The sequence below is a fragment of the Phascolarctos cinereus genome, unplaced genomic scaffold (genome assembly GCF_003287225.1).
Source record: "Phascolarctos cinereus isolate Bilbo 61053 unplaced genomic scaffold, phaCin_HiC Scaffold_2;HRSCAF=192, whole genome shotgun sequence".
Lineage (NCBI taxonomy): Eukaryota > Metazoa > Chordata > Mammalia > Diprotodontia > Phascolarctidae > Phascolarctos > Phascolarctos cinereus.
The window spans coordinates 351,146,312-351,163,281 of NW_027555625.1; the positions used below are offsets into that span (position 1 = coordinate 351,146,312).

The 16,970-nt window shown below is 38.2% G+C and overlaps 1 protein-coding gene across 3 annotated transcripts in view; it reads left to right on the forward strand.

Moving 5' to 3' along the window:
- The window catches only part of RAD50 (RAD50 double strand break repair protein), a 69,521-nt gene that overhangs the window by 23,987 nt on the left and 28,564 nt on the right, over positions 1-16,970 (forward strand). For all 3 annotated transcript variants that reach the window (XM_020991134.1, XM_020991136.1, XM_020991137.2), the window contains exons 13-20: positions 2,466-2,641; positions 3,514-3,751; positions 9,977-10,166; positions 12,575-12,701; positions 13,726-13,919; positions 14,836-14,946; positions 16,108-16,200; positions 16,283-16,396. In XM_020991134.1, coding sequence (XP_020846793.1) covers positions 2,466-2,641; positions 3,514-3,751; positions 9,977-10,166; positions 12,575-12,701; positions 13,726-13,919; positions 14,836-14,946; positions 16,108-16,200; positions 16,283-16,396 — 1,243 coding nt within the window. The remainder of the gene's footprint in view (positions 1-2,465; positions 2,642-3,513; positions 3,752-9,976; positions 10,167-12,574; positions 12,702-13,725; positions 13,920-14,835; positions 14,947-16,107; positions 16,201-16,282; positions 16,397-16,970) is intronic.

The following is a 16,970-nucleotide window of genomic DNA, read 5'->3' on the forward strand; positions in this document are numbered from 1 at the left end:
TCTGACACTGCTGACGGTGTTTTCTTCCTAGATACTCTCTCATTTGACATGACGTTCCCTTCTCTTGGTTCTCTTCCCACCTGACTTCTCACTCTTCTGAATCATCCACATCATGTCCCCTAAGTGTGCATATCACAAGGCTCTTCATTTATACTGCTTTCTTACTGTGCTCTCTCCCTTGCTGACCTTATCGACTTCCATGACTTATCGTCTCTGACAGATCAGGGTGTTCAGTCTCAGTCTTTCTCTTGAGATCTAGTCCCACATCATGAGTTGCCTGTTGGGCATTTCAGACTGGAAGTCCCATAGACATCTCAAGCTCAACATATCCGAAATAAAATTATCTTTGCCTGCAAACAGCCCTATTCAGAACTTCCCCGTTTTAATTGAGAGGACCATCATGATTCCTTGGTGTCTTGACTTCTCAGATTTCCTTATCCTACATGTGCAGTCAGTTGTCAAGTCTTGATATTTATACCCTCTCGACATTTCTAGTATCTGATGATTTCTACCAATTCATGTAGCTACTACCTCAATCCTTTGTTTCTCCTGCACTGTTGCAGTTGAGTGCCAATCAGTCTCCCTGATCGAAATCTTACCCGCTCCAGTTCATTCTCCACATAGCTGCCAGAGTGATTTTCCTTCAGTGCAGGTCTCACCATATTATCCTCAATGACTCCCTATTGCTTTTAGGATAAATTATATACCTTTTTTTTGGTTTTTAAGGCCTTTCACAATCTTGCCCCATCTGCCTTTCCAGACTCATTTTATATTACTCTCATTCACACACACTATGGTCCAGCCAGACTGTTGTTTTTTGCACATAGCACTCGATCGCTCATCTCTGTGCCTTTGCATTGGTTATCCCCATATATCTAGAATGTACTCCCTCCTGAATCCTTTACTTCTTTCAAAGCCTTCTACATAAAGCTGTTCTTGAACCCTCCCCACAAGGTGCTGATATCCTCCCTCTTGAAACACCTTAATTTATTTTGAATTTATTAAACTTATTTTTATTCTTAACTTGACCCCTCAAAAAACCGAAATGAATAAAATGGGCATTTCTATAATATATATTAGAACAGAAAAAAGAGGATTGTACGTGGAACTGCAGGTCTCTATTATATATGTATTGCTCTTCTTCGTAAATATATAATAAATTTAACCGATAGCTTTTGAAGTTATCTGGCATGTGTGTTCTTATTTCTGGCCTCCGATATGTTCTCTGCTTTTAAAAAAAAATCTCAGTGACCTTTCCTCCCTCTCCTCTTTTGGACTCCCCCTCTCCCCCCCCCAAAAAAAAAGGAAAAGAAAAAAGCCCTTGTAAAAAATATGCACAATCAAGCAAAACAAATTGCCACATTGGCCATGCCTGAAAAAGTATGTCTTATTCTACATCTTGAGTCTATCACCTCTCTGTTAAGAGGCGGCTTCATCGTTGGTCCTCTGGATTCACAGTTGGACGTTGCAGTGATCAGAGGTCTCAGGTCTTTTTAGTTGGTCTTTTGAACAGTGACATTGTATAAATTGTCAGTCTGCATTGATTAATACAGGTCTTCCCAGGTTTTTCTGAAACCATCCATTTAATCACTTCTTACATTATAGTAATCTTTCTTTACACTCATATACCATAAGTTATTTAGACATTGTCTAATAGATGGGTACCCCCCTTAATTTTCATTATTTTACTACTACAAAAAGAACTGCTACAAATTTTTTTATATGTAGATCCTTTTTCTCCTTTGGTCTTCTTGAGCTAGGCCTAGTAAGAGCTATAGATGGGTTGTTTACTTTTTATGTACTTATATATGACTATATCGTCCTGAGGAAGAGGAACCATTTCATTTTTCTCTTTGTATCTCCAGCACTTAGCATAGTGCATGGCTCAGAGTAGACCAGGAGTTAAACTTGGATGGAAAAAAAATTACGTCTTTATTTTCACTAGCCTGTAACTGAAATTTAGCATTTCTTTCAGTTGCTTAAAAACATTATTCTGGGAAAGGACCCATAATCTCCACCAGACTGCTGAAGGGATCCATGACACAAGAACCACTGTAGTAGACAACAAATACTTGTTAATTGACTGATGGATTCATTAGATCTGTTTGCTCTGTCATAGGTACTAAATCTGTCCCTTGCTAATCTGACCAAGTGCTTATCAAGCTTTGAAGTTACTTGCCTGTATACCAATTTTAGTCACTAACTTCATTTTTAATTATCATACTTATTAATACATTTTTGCCTATCTTGTTCAGCCTCCACCCCATCAAGGAATGTTCCCTTAGTTATTTTTTGTATTCTTTTAGATCTTTCATATTTTCTTTGATATATGTATATATTTTGTGGAAATGTAATTATTTTGATTCAGTTTTTAACCATATATTTTAAATTATTCTAATTCTGTTTCTCTTATGTATTTTAAGAGCACAGCTCATGTTTTAAAAGCAGATTCATTTCTATTTCAGTAAAGAACTAGCTTCGGCAGAACAAAATAAAAATCACATCAATAATGAACTCAAGCAAAAGGAAGAACAGTTGTCCAAATATGAAGACAAACTATTTGATGTTTGTGGGAGTCAAGATTTTGAAAGTGATTTAGACAAACTAATGGATGAAATTGAAAAGTCTTCTAAACAACGAGGTAAAATTTATAAATTTTTTGACCATTTAGAAAATACTCTTAAGAGTTCCTTTTATCTTGCTTTTTTCCTTAACTCAAAAAAGTAATTTGTACAAATGATATTTAGGAATCTTTGATGAAAGAAAATTTAAATAAGTGAATTTTGGTCCTTTTAATGAGAAAGGGAAAGGTAGAAGCATTTATATAGTACTTACTATGTGCCAGGGACTGTGCTAAATGCTTTACAAATATCTCATTTGATCCTCATTACAACTATTGAAGTCAGTGCAATTATTGTCATCCCTGTCATACAATTGAGGAAGCTGAGGCTTTTTTTTTTTTTGGTTAGGCAGTGGGGTTAAGTGACTTGCCCAGGGTCCCACAGCTAGTAAGTGTTATGTGTCTGAGGCTGGATTTGAACTCAGGTCCTCCTGAGTCCAGGGCTGGTGCTCTATCCACTGCGCCACCTAGCAGCCGCTAGCTGAGGCTTTTTAATAGTGTATTCATTCACACCATATATGTGCTCTGCCACATATATTCTCTAAATGTATGACCATTGTATGTTATCTCTAAACAAACCTATTCTCTCTACATGTGGTTGTATGTATTTTTGAGATATACCTGTGCCCCAGGTTTATGGGGGAAATGTTTTATTTCGACTTTTCTTACTATGCTGTTTTATTACGTGCCTTTATGTTGAACTAATTGTATGCTTCAGCTTACGGGAGGAAAAAGTAAACATATCAGTTGGGAAAAAAAAATAGTGTATTCGTTCAAGCAATCACACTCATTGTAGAGAAGAGAACAATGTTGATGTCTCGTCTTTGGATACATGAAATCTAGTTTATAAAATGCCAAATTTAGAAAATTCTCTTTTCCTTTCTTAAAAACAGCAATGCTTGCTGGAGCCACAGCAGTTTACTCCCAGTTTATTACTCAGCTAACTGATGAAAACCAGTCATGTTGCCCTGTGTGTCAAAGAGTCTTTCAGACAGAGGCTGAACTACAAGATGTGATAAGTGATTTGCAATCCAAGCTACGCTTGGCTCCAGACAAACTCAAGTCAACAGAATCTGAGCTGAAGAGAAGAGAAAAAAGGCGTGATGAAATGATGGGTCTTAAACCAATAAGGTAAAAACAAAACAAAAAAACCCGAACATTTTTCTTATAGTAACACTGTGATTGTAAAAATGCACCCATCCAAACCAAGTGTTTGTTAGTTAGATGAAAAATTAAATTATTATTCTTTTTTTTTTGTCCAGAATAAAGTATTGTGCATCCAAGTGAATTCAACCATCCGGCATTCATTGCCTCCTGCTGTTATTTTTATTGTAAAAGAAATTATATTTTTCCAAAAGTAAATCCTTCTCAGTGGAAAGTTCTTAAAGTAGTCATGAAACAAATAAACTTTTATGCTGAATTCTTCAGAGTTGTTTCTAGGGGACATAGTTTTGCAAAACAAAAGTCAGGTTAACAAGCTTTTTATTAAGAGCTTACTATGGCAGAATAGCAGGAAGAAATACAGCAAGGTTCCTCTCCTGTCTCCCCCCACAGACTCCACCCCACCACAAAACAGTCCAGACAGATCTAGAAAATGCACCAGACCAAATCAGGATTGGGAATTCCATGAGAAAGTCACAAGGAGTCGTTTTTCTGACCCAGGTGAGCATCGGGTGACAGACAGAGAGGTTTATAGGTACTAGGGACAGGGTCCGTCAAGAAGCGTGCTGTAGTCACTCAGCTGAGACCATTCCAATACCCAGGGACTGCAAGAGGACTGAGGCTGAGCTCAAGAGCAAGAAACGGTCTCTGCCCTATGCTGTGACAGCACCTCACCCTTGTGCAAGGAGTGTAAATAAGTGCCGACTGGCAGTTTTGTCACTCACTGCCCCATTCTGGGTCACAGATCTGGGTAGACTGAGGAGGGGACTGGACGCAGGGGTGGTGCGAGGCTGTGTATTAAATGAGGAACAAGTTCAGAAGCAAACAGTAGCCATATGGCTCTGAAATCAGAAACAAAACGGGACCTCAAAACTAGCCGGTAGCCCAGTTTGAAGCCTGCAGTGGAATAACCAGGGCAGAAATCCCAGAACAAAGGGGACCCTGCAGTTCTGTTACTCTGAGCTAGCACATCTTCCCAGCTGGCTGATAGTGGCTGAGTCAAGCAGCAGTCTGTTGGAACTTCCAGTCTGAGACAAAGCCCACATGAGTGTTACTCAGACCTAGATCCAGGTCAGGAACTTGCAGAGCTCAGACCAGCAGAGTAGTGATCATACTTGCCCTGAATCAAACTGGGAAAAGCTTACAGAATGGACATGGAAAGCTTATAGGTCCCCAGCCTGAGCTGTCCCTGAGATATTGGAATAACACAACTTGTACCCATATAATCAATTCTGTACCCAAAGAAAGCATTAACAAAGCCAGCCCAGACATTCCATCCAGAAGTACACAAAGCCTGGCCCCTTATATAAAGTCCGGAGTTAGAAAGTAGGTTGTTAGAATGAGCAAACAAACAAAAAGAATCCTACCATAAAAAGCTCTTAGCATGGTAGATAAGATACAAACCCAGAAGAAGAGAGTGACTTCAGAACATTTGCCAGCAAAAGCCTCAAAGAAGAACACAACTTACGCACAAATTCAACTAGAATTTTAAGAGCTAAAAATGATTTTAAAAACCAAATGAGAATGGAGGAGAGGGAAAAATGGAAAAGAAATGAGAGCTATGGAAGAAAGAATTGGAAAGAGAATTTGGAGTTTGGCACAAGAGAAAGAAAACCTTGCCTAAGAAATAAGCTCTCTGAAAATTAGAATGGAATAAATAAAAGCCAATGACCTCTTGAGACAACAAGAAATAAGACAAAGTAAAAAGGCTGAAAAATGAAAGAAAATTGAAAGTCTCTTATAGCAAAATCAAATGACCTGGAAAACCTATCAAGGAGAGAGAATTTAAGAATCACTGGATTACATAAAAGCTATGACCAACAAGAAAGAGCCTAGGCATCTTATTTCAAGAAATCATGAAAGAAAGCTACCCAAATCTCTTAGAACCAGAGAACAAACTGGAATAATAATTCACTGGTCACCTCTTGAAAGAAGCCCCAAAATGTAAACTCCCATCATAACCAAATTCCAGGCCTTCCAGGTCCAAGTGGCCGGAAAGAAAGAATTCAGATACCAAGGTGCTACAGTCAGGATCATAGTTACCACCATAAAGGAGTAGAGAGCTTAGAATATAATACTCCAAAAAGCAAAGGATATAGGCCTACAACAAAGAATAATTTATGTAGCAAAACAGAAAATCTTCAGAGGAAAAAAAAGAATTTTTAATGAAATAGAGGACTTTCAAGCATGCCTGTTGAAAAGACCGGAGCTGCATAGAAACTTTGAAATTCAAACTCAGGAGTCAAGAGAAACAAAAAGTTAAACATGAATGAATAATGATAATGGGACTAAACTAGAATAAAATGCTTACATTCAAATATGGGGAGATAATGTATTTATCCTCCTGAATCTTGTTAGCCTTACGAGTCTCAGTAGGTAGGGAGAGACTGAGAGTGGTTCTCCTATGTCTTGATGATCTTAAAAGAATAGAAAGGGAGAAGAAAGGGGAAATTATCTCACATAATTGGGGTTGATAAGGTGCTCCTTTATAGGAGGAAGGATTTGGAGGAGTAGCTAACACTTGAACTTCACTGTTCACCTGAACTGGTCAAAGAAGGAAATAATACACATACATTCACACACACAGAGTTGAGTACAGAAACATCAAACAGGAGAAGGAAACAATGGAAATTAGAGGGAGAGTACATTAAGAAAGGGAGGAGTCCTAAACCAAATAACCTCTTTAATAAGGATGTACAAATATATTTAAAGCTTCTTGTGGTGACAAAGAATTGGATTCTGAGAGGAATACCCATCAATTGGAGAATGCCTAAACGAATTATGGTATATAAAATCATATAAATTAGATTGTGCTATAAGAAATACTAAAAGAAAACTTGGGAAGTTTTTATGAACTGATGGAGAAGAAAGTGAACAGAACAAAGAGGATAATTTAAAGTCAAACAATTTTGAAAGATTTAGGAACTCAAATTATTATGATAACCAGTTACAATTCCAGAGGGGGTGGAAAAGTAAAAAAGTAGATTTTTGCCAATTAAAATGATTTTTAAAAGTAATGCCAAAAAAAATCACTGGAGCATTTAAAAATGCACAGAAGAGAAAAGAAGGTAGTTCAGAAGGAAAGACAAGTGGTATTGGTTTGGAACTAATTTATTATAAGTTGTAGGTAAAGGAGATTCAGTTTCATATACATAACCCTCTTTCTTGATGTTGTTTTATATATATGGCAGTATTCCTGTTTGTCAGTGTTTTTCAGGTTCATGATGACAAAAAATTAATTCTTTTACAAAAAGAAAAAAAAAACCAAGCTTTCTGCCAGGCATTGTTGATTGTTGTCCTTTGTTCTCGAAAAGAACCAAATGACATCACTATGTTAGAATTAAGTCACAGTGAGTCTGACTGTGGCTAATCAGACCAATTCGAGCTCAGAATGCTCTACGCGGGTCGGGCTAAATAAATAGTCCATGTGAACTTTTGGGGTGGATTCTCTAAACTTAATGCATCTCGCATTTCTTTTGAGCTATTTCAGTTGCGCTTGCTCATAGAGCACAGCCCCTTCTCTGATGCTGGGAAGTTCTGTGCAAGTGTCTCCCATGTCATGCAGTCGATTCCAAAGTCCTTAAGAGAGACCTTGAAAATGGCCTTATATCACTTCTTCTGATTACCATGTGAGGGTGTGAGTTCTCCATAAAATAGTGTTTTTGGCAAGTGTGCGTTTGGCATACTAAGCACCGAAGGATTTAGGGGTTTTGGTAAATTTGGGATAAATCAGCAATCATATTTGGGTGGCAACCAAGAAAAAGCTAATGTGATCTTGAGTTTCATTTAAGAAAGCAATGGCTTCCAAGAATAAGGTAGTGATGATCCCTGTGTATTAGCCCTGGGTCAAACTACAGCTGGAGTATTATATACTTCAGTTTTGGGTGCCAAAGTTTAGTCCACAGGAGGACAGTCACAATGGTGAAAGGACTAGAGTCCATGCCATTTGAGGATTGCCCCAATAAGCTTTGGAGGAGAGGGAAGCATTTTAGTGGCTTCAAGTATTTGAAGAGCTTTTATGTAAAAGGAGGATTACTTAACTTGGTTTATCCCCAAGAGGGCAGATCAGAAACTAGGGGATAAGTTTCAAAAGCTATCTGTTGTGGAATGGGCTGCCTTAGAAGATAGTAGACTAGTCTTCTGGCAAAGGTTGGATGGTCATTTTGCCATGGCTGGTTGGGTATGTTGTATTAGGGGTTCCTTTTCAAATGTGGGTTGAACTAGATGACTCCTGAGGGTTTGTTCAGCTCTGTGATTCTAATACCTGTAGTATCTACCTCATAGGGTTGTGATGAAGTTCAAATGAGCTACTGTGTATGTAGCACTTAGCAAATTTTAAATCACTATATTATAATAAGAAAGGACATTTATAAAGTATTTTACACACATTTTCTCATTTCAGTGTCACAACAATTCTGAGAGATAAGTGCAACACATAAAATGACTCTCATGTTACAGATATGGAATCTGAGGCTGGGAGAGGTTACTTGGCTTCTCCAGGGTCATACACCTTTCAACCAAAGTCTTTCTGACAAGTCCTGCCACTCTCTTTATTATATTATGCTTCTTTTTAGATGTAAAGGTTTCTACTTGGGTTCAAAAACTCAACTTCATGAGTGTGAGTTTGGAGAGGAGTGGCTAGATAGCAGTTTATCTAAAAATGATCTGTGAGCTTTAGTGGACTATTATTAATTTAAATTAAATAAACATTTATTAAACACCTATCATGGGTGAGGCACTGTGCTAAGTACTGGGGATACAAATAAGCAAAGACAATCATTGCCCTCATGGGGCTTATAATGGAGGAAGACAGCATACAAAAGAAAGCTGAAAAGCTGGGAGGTAGGGGGAAGCATCACCCATGGGGTACTGGACACTGACCATGGTGTTCCCTGGAGTTGAAGCCAAGTAGAGCTGCTGATGGAAAATGGAGTTACCAGGAAACTTGTTGAGCCCTTTGTAAAGGAAGGCTTTGGAAGGAGTTTTAATGCTCTGCTCTTTAGCCCTCCGGTCAAAGGGGGAGACGTAATTGAGGGCTAATTGAAAAGGTGTTGAGTATCAAAACTATAAGGTCAGCATGAGAGCTAATTCAGCCTTAAGGCTGCATTTAATGAGGCTGTGTCAAGGCCTAGTCCTTTTGTACTGAAGGAAGTGAGAATGTTTAGATTGAAGAAATATTAGAAGGGACACAGTTTCAAGTATGTGAAGGGCTATCATGTGGAAGAAGGCTTTAATTTTTTTTTGGCTACATAGGTAGAATTAGGAGCAATGGGCATAAGTCGTGAAGAAGCAGATTTACTTGATATATGTGGCTCAGCTGGGTTCCCATCTCCACACCACAGAGATGTTTAGTGATACAGTGGAAGACCAGGGCTTTTACAGAGAGGGGAAGGCTTGCTCAGGTCATCTGATTTGTTTCCTGCCTCTGATGGTCATGGACAAGGAGTCACCAGGCTTCCGCTAATTAGACCCACATGGTAGAAATTTGCTGCATAGAAAATTCTGTCATGGAAGATTATAGATGTGGAGGAGCATGTCTAGCGCAGAGATAGCGTGTTACAACAGGCTGGGCCCCAAAAATGTGCATTTTATGGCAGTGTGCATGAGAGAGAGAGAGAGAGAGTAAGTAATCCCACTTCATTTATTACAAAAGGGTTTGACTTGGTTGAAATATAGCCTTTGGAGTACTCCTCTAACAATGTATCTTTTATACATGACTTCATTAGAAACCTTTTACTTGAAAATAAATCTAACTAGGTAAACAGAAAAGGAGAACAGTATACTCTGTGACTGCAACTACAACACTGAAAGAACCAAATTCTGATTTACTATAATGATCACTTGATCCCAAAGATGGTGAAACACCATGTCCCTCCCTTCCACAGAAGGGTGGGAAACTCTAGGGGAAGAATGCTGCATATATGGTTTGATGTGGTGGTTGTGTTTGCTGGCTTTGCTTTACTGTTTTTCTTCTTTACAATGAAGGGTTCAGTGAGAGGGAGAAATATGTTGGGAAATGGCCATGGTAAGAGGCATCAATAACAGCTTAAAATGTACTTTTAAAATTAAGAACAGAAATTTAGCACAATGCCTTGTATATAATACATAACTTAGTGAGTGTACGTGGAATATAATTGTTGAACTGAGTTTTTACTTAGAGTTTTGTGTGTGTGTATGTGTGTGTTTTTTATCAAGGCAAAACATAATTGATTTGAAGGAAAGAGAAATACCAGAATTGAGGAATAAACTACAGAATGTGAACAGGGACATACAGCATCTAAAGGGTGAAATAGAAGAACAAGAGACTCTCTTAGGTACTTTAATACCTGAAGAGGAAAGTGCTAAAGCATGTTTAACAGATGTTACTATCATGGAAAGGTTACAGGTATGTAGAGTTCCTTTTGGAGGGCATGATAATACTTCTGTAGAATTTGTTATAGATTCCTTTCCTGGTTTCCATCATTCTTATCAAGTGTCATATACCCATTAACTTGCAGGCACGTTGGTCCCTCAAGCCAACCTTTTGATTTACTCTCACCATCTCTTTGTCTTGTTCTTAAATTCTCTTATCCAATCCATTGACCTCTTCTAGCAGCTGATCGTAGATAAATTTTATGAGGAGGAGGTAGCCGGCATGGTGTGATTTTATTTATTTATTCTTTTGGAGGTTTTTTGTTTTGTTTTGTTTTTTTGCTAGGCTATGGAGTTAAGTGACGTGCCCACGGTCATACAGCTAGTAATTGCCCATGGTGTCCATTGTCCAGTGGAAATACTGAAATACAGCTTGTTCTTTACTTTTTGCTAGGAAAGTCTTACATATAACTATAAAGATGTTTTGTTGGGGACCTCTCCTTGCAGCAGAGCTTTGCATGTAGCATGAGCTCAATAAAAGAGTTTATAATGCAATATACTTGCTATTCATCCTCATAGCCATACTTTATAGTCTCCAAATGGTGTTAGGCATGTAGGTAGTCCTACATTGTTTTTTAAGAAAGATGAAATGTTGTGGATGAAGAAATGACACCTTCAAATTTAAAACAATCTGCTAGAAAATAAGAAGTTTGTGATGCTTAGGCATTTGGCAAGTTAACCTAAAATTAAAGAGAAAAGGTGAGCAGTACATCAAAATTAGAATTAGAAAGCAGAACTTCGTTGTTGTAGTCTTTGGTTTTGCCCTGTGTAAAAATGAAATATCTTTCAATTTGTTAACAAATGTTAATCAACTTCCTTTTCATTTCTGTATTTTCCCTTGCATGTCATTTGCATTCCTGACTACATTTTTATTTACTAACATTTTTATTGTTTTATTAACTTAATTTCCTGAACATTAATTACACTTGTAAACCCTGGGTCTGTGCTTTATATCCTCAGAGTGTAAGCTCTGGCAGTTTTTACCAAACTGAAAGCCTTTGTGGAAAGCCTAGAGGTGGACTGACTGTGTGACTGTCATTGTAAAACCAGCCTATATCTCTACTTGTTTGTGGCTCAACTCCTTGAGAAAGTCATATGCTTTCTCAAAAAGTGCCTTCACTTTTTCTTCTCTCACTTTTTTCAAAACTCCTGCTTTGTGACCTCATTATTCAACTGAAATTACTCTTGCCATAGTTTCCAGTGATCTCTTAATTACCAAATCTAATGACCTTTTCTCAATCCTCATCTGTTTTGGCCTCTCAGCAGTCTTTAACGTTATTGTTAATATTGTTCCTCTCTAGGTTTTTATGACATTCCTTGTTCCTGATTTTTTTCCTACCTGTCTGTTCCCTCGCAGTCTTCTTTGCTAGATCTTCATCCAGGTCATGGCCATGTGGGTACCCTGCAAGGATCTGTTCTGGGTCCTTTTCTCCCCTCTGTACTGTCTTGCTTGGCAATGTCACTGGCTCCCATGTGCGCAGTCTCTATGTGGATGATTCTGACAACTTTATATGAAGGTCTTGTCTCTCTCCTGAGCTCCAGTCTCACATCACCAGTTTCCCCTTGGACATCTTGAACCAGATATCCCATAGACGTCTCAAATTCACATATCCAAACACATTATCTTGTTCCTCAGACCCTCCACCTGTCCTGATTCCTTTGTTACTATTGGGGTACCACCATCCTCCCAGTCACCTGGGCGTGAAACCTAAGTGTTATCCTAGGTTCCTTATTCTCTGTCAACACTCATATCCAGTCAATCGCCAAGTCTTGTCATTTCTACCTTTGCAACATCTCTTATATATGTGGCCCTTTCTCTGCTCACACAGCCTCTGTCACCCTGATATAGGCCCTCATCCTTTCATAGCTGGACTGTTGCAGTAGCCTAGTGGTTGATCTCTCTTAAGTATCTCTAATCCATTTTCTGCTCAACTGCTAGATTTTTCTAAAATGGAGGTCTGACTATGTCTTTCCCCTGCAGTGGCTCCCTGCAGAATGTTCTCCTTGACTTTTACGACCTTTCACAACCTGGCCCCTTCTATTTTTCTAGTTTTCTTACTCTTTACTCCACTCTGCATACCCTACCGTCCAGCTTCACGGGCCTTCCAGCCATTCTTTGCACATAACACTCTGTCTCCTGGCTCCATCCCATTTCCCTGTCTGTCTCCCGTGCCTGAAATGCTCTCCCTCTGATCTCTGCTGCTTGGCTTCCTTCCAGACTCAGTTCAAATCCTACCTTCTACTGGAGGTATTTCCCAGTGCTGCCCCACTTGTAGTGCCTACACTTAGCTTGAGACCTGTTCTCTTTGAAGATTCTGAATAGCAATGCATTTACCATATTGTGCAAAATATTTTTAATGAAATAATTTTATTATTTTTAAGATGGAGCTTAGAGATGTTGAACGAAAAATTGCACAGCAAGCTGCTAAGCTACAAGGCGTAGATTTGGATCGAACTGTTCAACAAGTAAACCAAGAAAAGCAAGAAAAACAGCATAGATTGGATACAGGTAAGACAGAAAATCCAGTCTTTCCAACATGATGACTTTTATCATTTAAACACCTCTTTTACCCATTCATCCTTGTTGCCCCAACAGAAACTTCTATCACCTGACTTTTTTATGATGAAGCAATTGGGGTTAAGTGACTTGCCCAGGGTCACACAGCTAGTAAGTGCCAGGTGTCTCAGGCTGAATTTGAACTCAGATCCTCCTGACTCCAAGGCCAGGGCTCTATCCACTGTGCCACCTGGCTGCCCTAACTTATCAAGTCTTGGTGCATCTGCCTCCATATCAGTCCCCTCACGTGATCACCACCCTAATTCACATCCTCATTATTTCTCACCTGGACTGTTTCAGTCTATCTTCTATGGATGGCAAAATTATATTCTGAATCATGACTCTTCCCTGCTCAGTAAACACCACTGGTTCCCTTTGGGGACCTTTAGGATCAAATGCAGACTTCTCAACCTGACTCCAATTTCCAGTTTCCTGGCTTATTGTATGTGATTCCCTTTCACATACTCTATAAAGTAGGCAGATTCTTAAAAACATTCCTTGGAATGTGCTCACTGCTCTCGTCATGTGTACATGATGTCTCTAACAACAACAATCATAATAGCTTATAGGGCACTTTACAAATAAGATTTCATTTGACCCTCACCACAGCCCTATGAGGTAGATGCTATTCTTATCTACATTTTACAGTTGAGGAAACAGAGGCTACTTACCTTGTCCAGGGTCGCTGAATTTGAACTCGAGTCTCCCTGACTCTAGGCCCGTTGCTTCTCCACTGCACCACCAAGCTGTCCCTGATAAAATGTAAGTTCCTGGAGGATAGGGGCTGTCTTAGTTTTGTCTTTGTGTCCCTGGTACCTAGCACATATGAACTGCTTAATAAATGCTTTTAAATTGATTAATGTATAGTGTGACAGGACATTTTGCTGAAAGTGGACTTCTACTAGTTTTCTTTGATTTACGGTGGTAAATGTTGAGTGATACGGTATTTCATCTTTGGCATGTGTTTTCATCGTAGTCTCCAGCAAAATTGAGTTGAATCGTAAGCTTGTACAGGACCAGCAAGAGCAAATCCAACACCTAAAAAGTACGGTCAATGAACTTAAATCAGAAAAACTTCAGATATCTAGTAATCTGCAACGTCGACAGCAACTGGAGGAGCAGACAGTCGAATTGTCCACAGAAGTTCAGTCCTTACATCGAGAAATAAAAGTAAGAATATACAAGTTGACATCAACATGTGTGAAAACACTTTGGAAACTAACAAGGGATTATTATTATTTGATTTTTCCCTATTTTACCCCTTCAGTTAACAAGATTGCTTTAGGGAAACATGATAAGTGTCTTCCAGTATTTGAAGGCCTGTTATGTGGAAGAAGGTATAAGTGTATTTTGGCTTGAGAGGGCAGAAGTAGGATCAGTGTCTGTGAGTTGAGAGGCAAATTTAAGCTCAATATGAAGAATCACTTCTTAACAATTAAATTGTCAAAAATGGAGTCAGTTCAGTATTAGACAATAAGATTCCCATTATTTAAGTAAAGGCTGGATGACCACCTGTTAGAGATGAGAATTCCTGCTTGGGTTGGATTAGACCAGGGGTCCTTAACTATTTTTATGTTGTGAACCCCTTTGGCAGTCTGGTGAAGCCTATTGGGCCCCTTCTCAGAGCAATGTTTTTAAAAGTATAAAACAAATACATAGGGATTACAAAGAAAACCACTTACATTGCAGTACACTTACCAAAATATTTTATAAAACAGTGTCATACACCTTAGGTTAAGAACCCTCAGACTAAGGTTGCTTCCAACTCTTAAGCTTCTAGGATTGTGTTACAACTTGAGAGATGGAGCCATTTTAATTAAATTTTTAGATTTACTATCAGAGTTATTTGTTATATTCATTAATCCCTGATAAATGTATTACTGAATATCTTTATAGTTCTGTATATATAAACAAGAACAAGGTGCAAGCATAAATAAAGGATACCACCTCACCCACAAGCTGCTGTGATTGTAAAAGCTATGTTAAAATAGCCCTAAGAATCATCCCAGAGACATTTCATAGTAAAGATCCTGGGATGATATGAAGCCACTCTTCCTTAATGTGTATGCTTTTTTTTTTCTTTTAGGATTCAAAAGAGCAGCTGTGTCCTTTGGAAGCCACGCTGGGAAAATTGCAGCAAGAAAAAGAAGAATTAATTAACAAAAAGAATACAAATAACAGTGCAGTACAGGAAAAAGTAAGACTTACAAAGATTTTTTTCTGTGTCTTTTATGAAATTCCTTTTTACTTTAGAATGCTCATGAACAGTTTCCTCCTCTTTCAAATGACAGTGTTGAACTAGATGATCTTTGAAATGCTTTTGATACTTAACATTCTGTGATTCTAATAGTTATGTTTAGATTGTTTTTTGTCTTGGAGTCTTCCATTCTTTAAGTCCTACTCTTGTGGCCCTGGATTCTTAAAAGACTTTTGCAGCAAAACACAGTTTCTTTTGGATCTAACTCACTAAGCTGGAGAAACTTTGAACATAGGCCTGGAAACAAGTCAGAAGTGTGTTGTTTAAGGATCAGCCTGGGTAAAAAGATTAGGGAAGGCTAGACTCATCACAAAGTGATTAGGAGTAGCCATACTGTTAAAATAATGGATCTTTCAGTGTATCACAAAATGGTCTTGTTTATACATATCCTGTAATGGATCTCTGATCTTATTGATTCAGTTCCCTCCATTGATGCAGAGGACAACCCATCTTGCCTGCCTATCCTATATGATTCTTGTCTGTGTTCTCCCAAAAGTTTGTCACAGGGGAATCCACCCAGTTTGCTGGTAGCCTAAAGGGACTTATATTCAAAAGAGCCTATAAAGTGTCTAGTGAGCAAATATCTGACTTAATTAGAAATGGAGAGAGATGGTTGACAAAGATAACATCAAGTTAGGATATGAATTTGTTCATAAAATCTTATTAAAAATGATGATTTATGATTTTGAGCTGCATTGTCCCCAAAAGCAAAGAAAAATTGATGTTTACATTGAAAAAATATTTTCATGTAAGTTGATCAGAGTTATAATGGCAAGGTTAATCATTATCTCATAGACCCATCGTATTAGATTTTGCAGTTTATTGAAGTATGAAATGCTAGAGTTGACAGGGCTTTAAGTCACTTGTTGAAGTCTTCCATTTTATGAAGTTAGGGGTTGGGGAGTTGGGACATAACAGTACAGACCAACGCAGCAAGTTGAAACCTAGCTTCTAGTCCTAGCTTGGCTACAGTTCAATACTCTGTGTGCCCACACATGGTGTTAAGCATTTCGTGAGGAAAAATTTTTTTTTACACTTTGCACATGTCTGTGTATAATGCTCAGAAATGGATTAAACTAATGAATTAATGTGTTTCCACAGTTAAATGATATCAAAGAGAAGGTTAAAAACATCTCTAGTTATATGAAAGACATTGAGAACTATATTCAAGATGGAAAGGACAGCTACAAAATGGTAATTTAAAGCCTAAAAGGAATTAATTTGATTAAGCTTATGAAAATTTTCCATATAGTTACAAATTTATCTTTTTTTGTAGCAAAAAGAAGCTGAACTCAATAAAGTAATAAGTCAGCTAAATGAATGTGAAAAACAAAAAGACAAGATAAGTAAGGAAATGGGAACAGTGAGACAAGACATAGATATGCAAAAGGTAGGTGTTCTTTGTTGTTCATGGCTTAATGGCAAGGCTTGTGCCATGTGATTTAAATGATGGGAAGGTTTCAACTAGCTCTCTACAATAAATACGTTCTTAAAAGTTGCTGTAAAGTAAATACTTTTTTATGTCAAATCATTTTTCTGTTGATATTTATTTATAGTTAATATTTTCCACAGGAACAAAAGATTGATCGGGGCAGCTAGGTGGCGCAGTGGATAGAGCACTGGCCCTGGAGTCAGGAGGACCTGAGTTCAAATCCAGCCTCAGACACGTAACAATTACTAGCTGTGTCACCCTGGGCAAGTCACTTAACCTCATTGCCTAACCAAAAAAAAACAAAAACAAAAACAAAACAAAAAAAATTGATCTCTGAAGATCATGGATCTAGAAAGGGAAGGGATTCTGGAAGCCATCTAGTCCAACCCCCTCATCTTACAGATGAGGAAACTGGGACCAGGGGAAGTTGTATGACTTCCTAAGACCTCACAGATAGTGTCAGAGCCAGGACTTGAGCCCAACTCCAGTGTTTCCAGAGCTAGTATTCTTTAAATAAAACTAGTTTCTATGC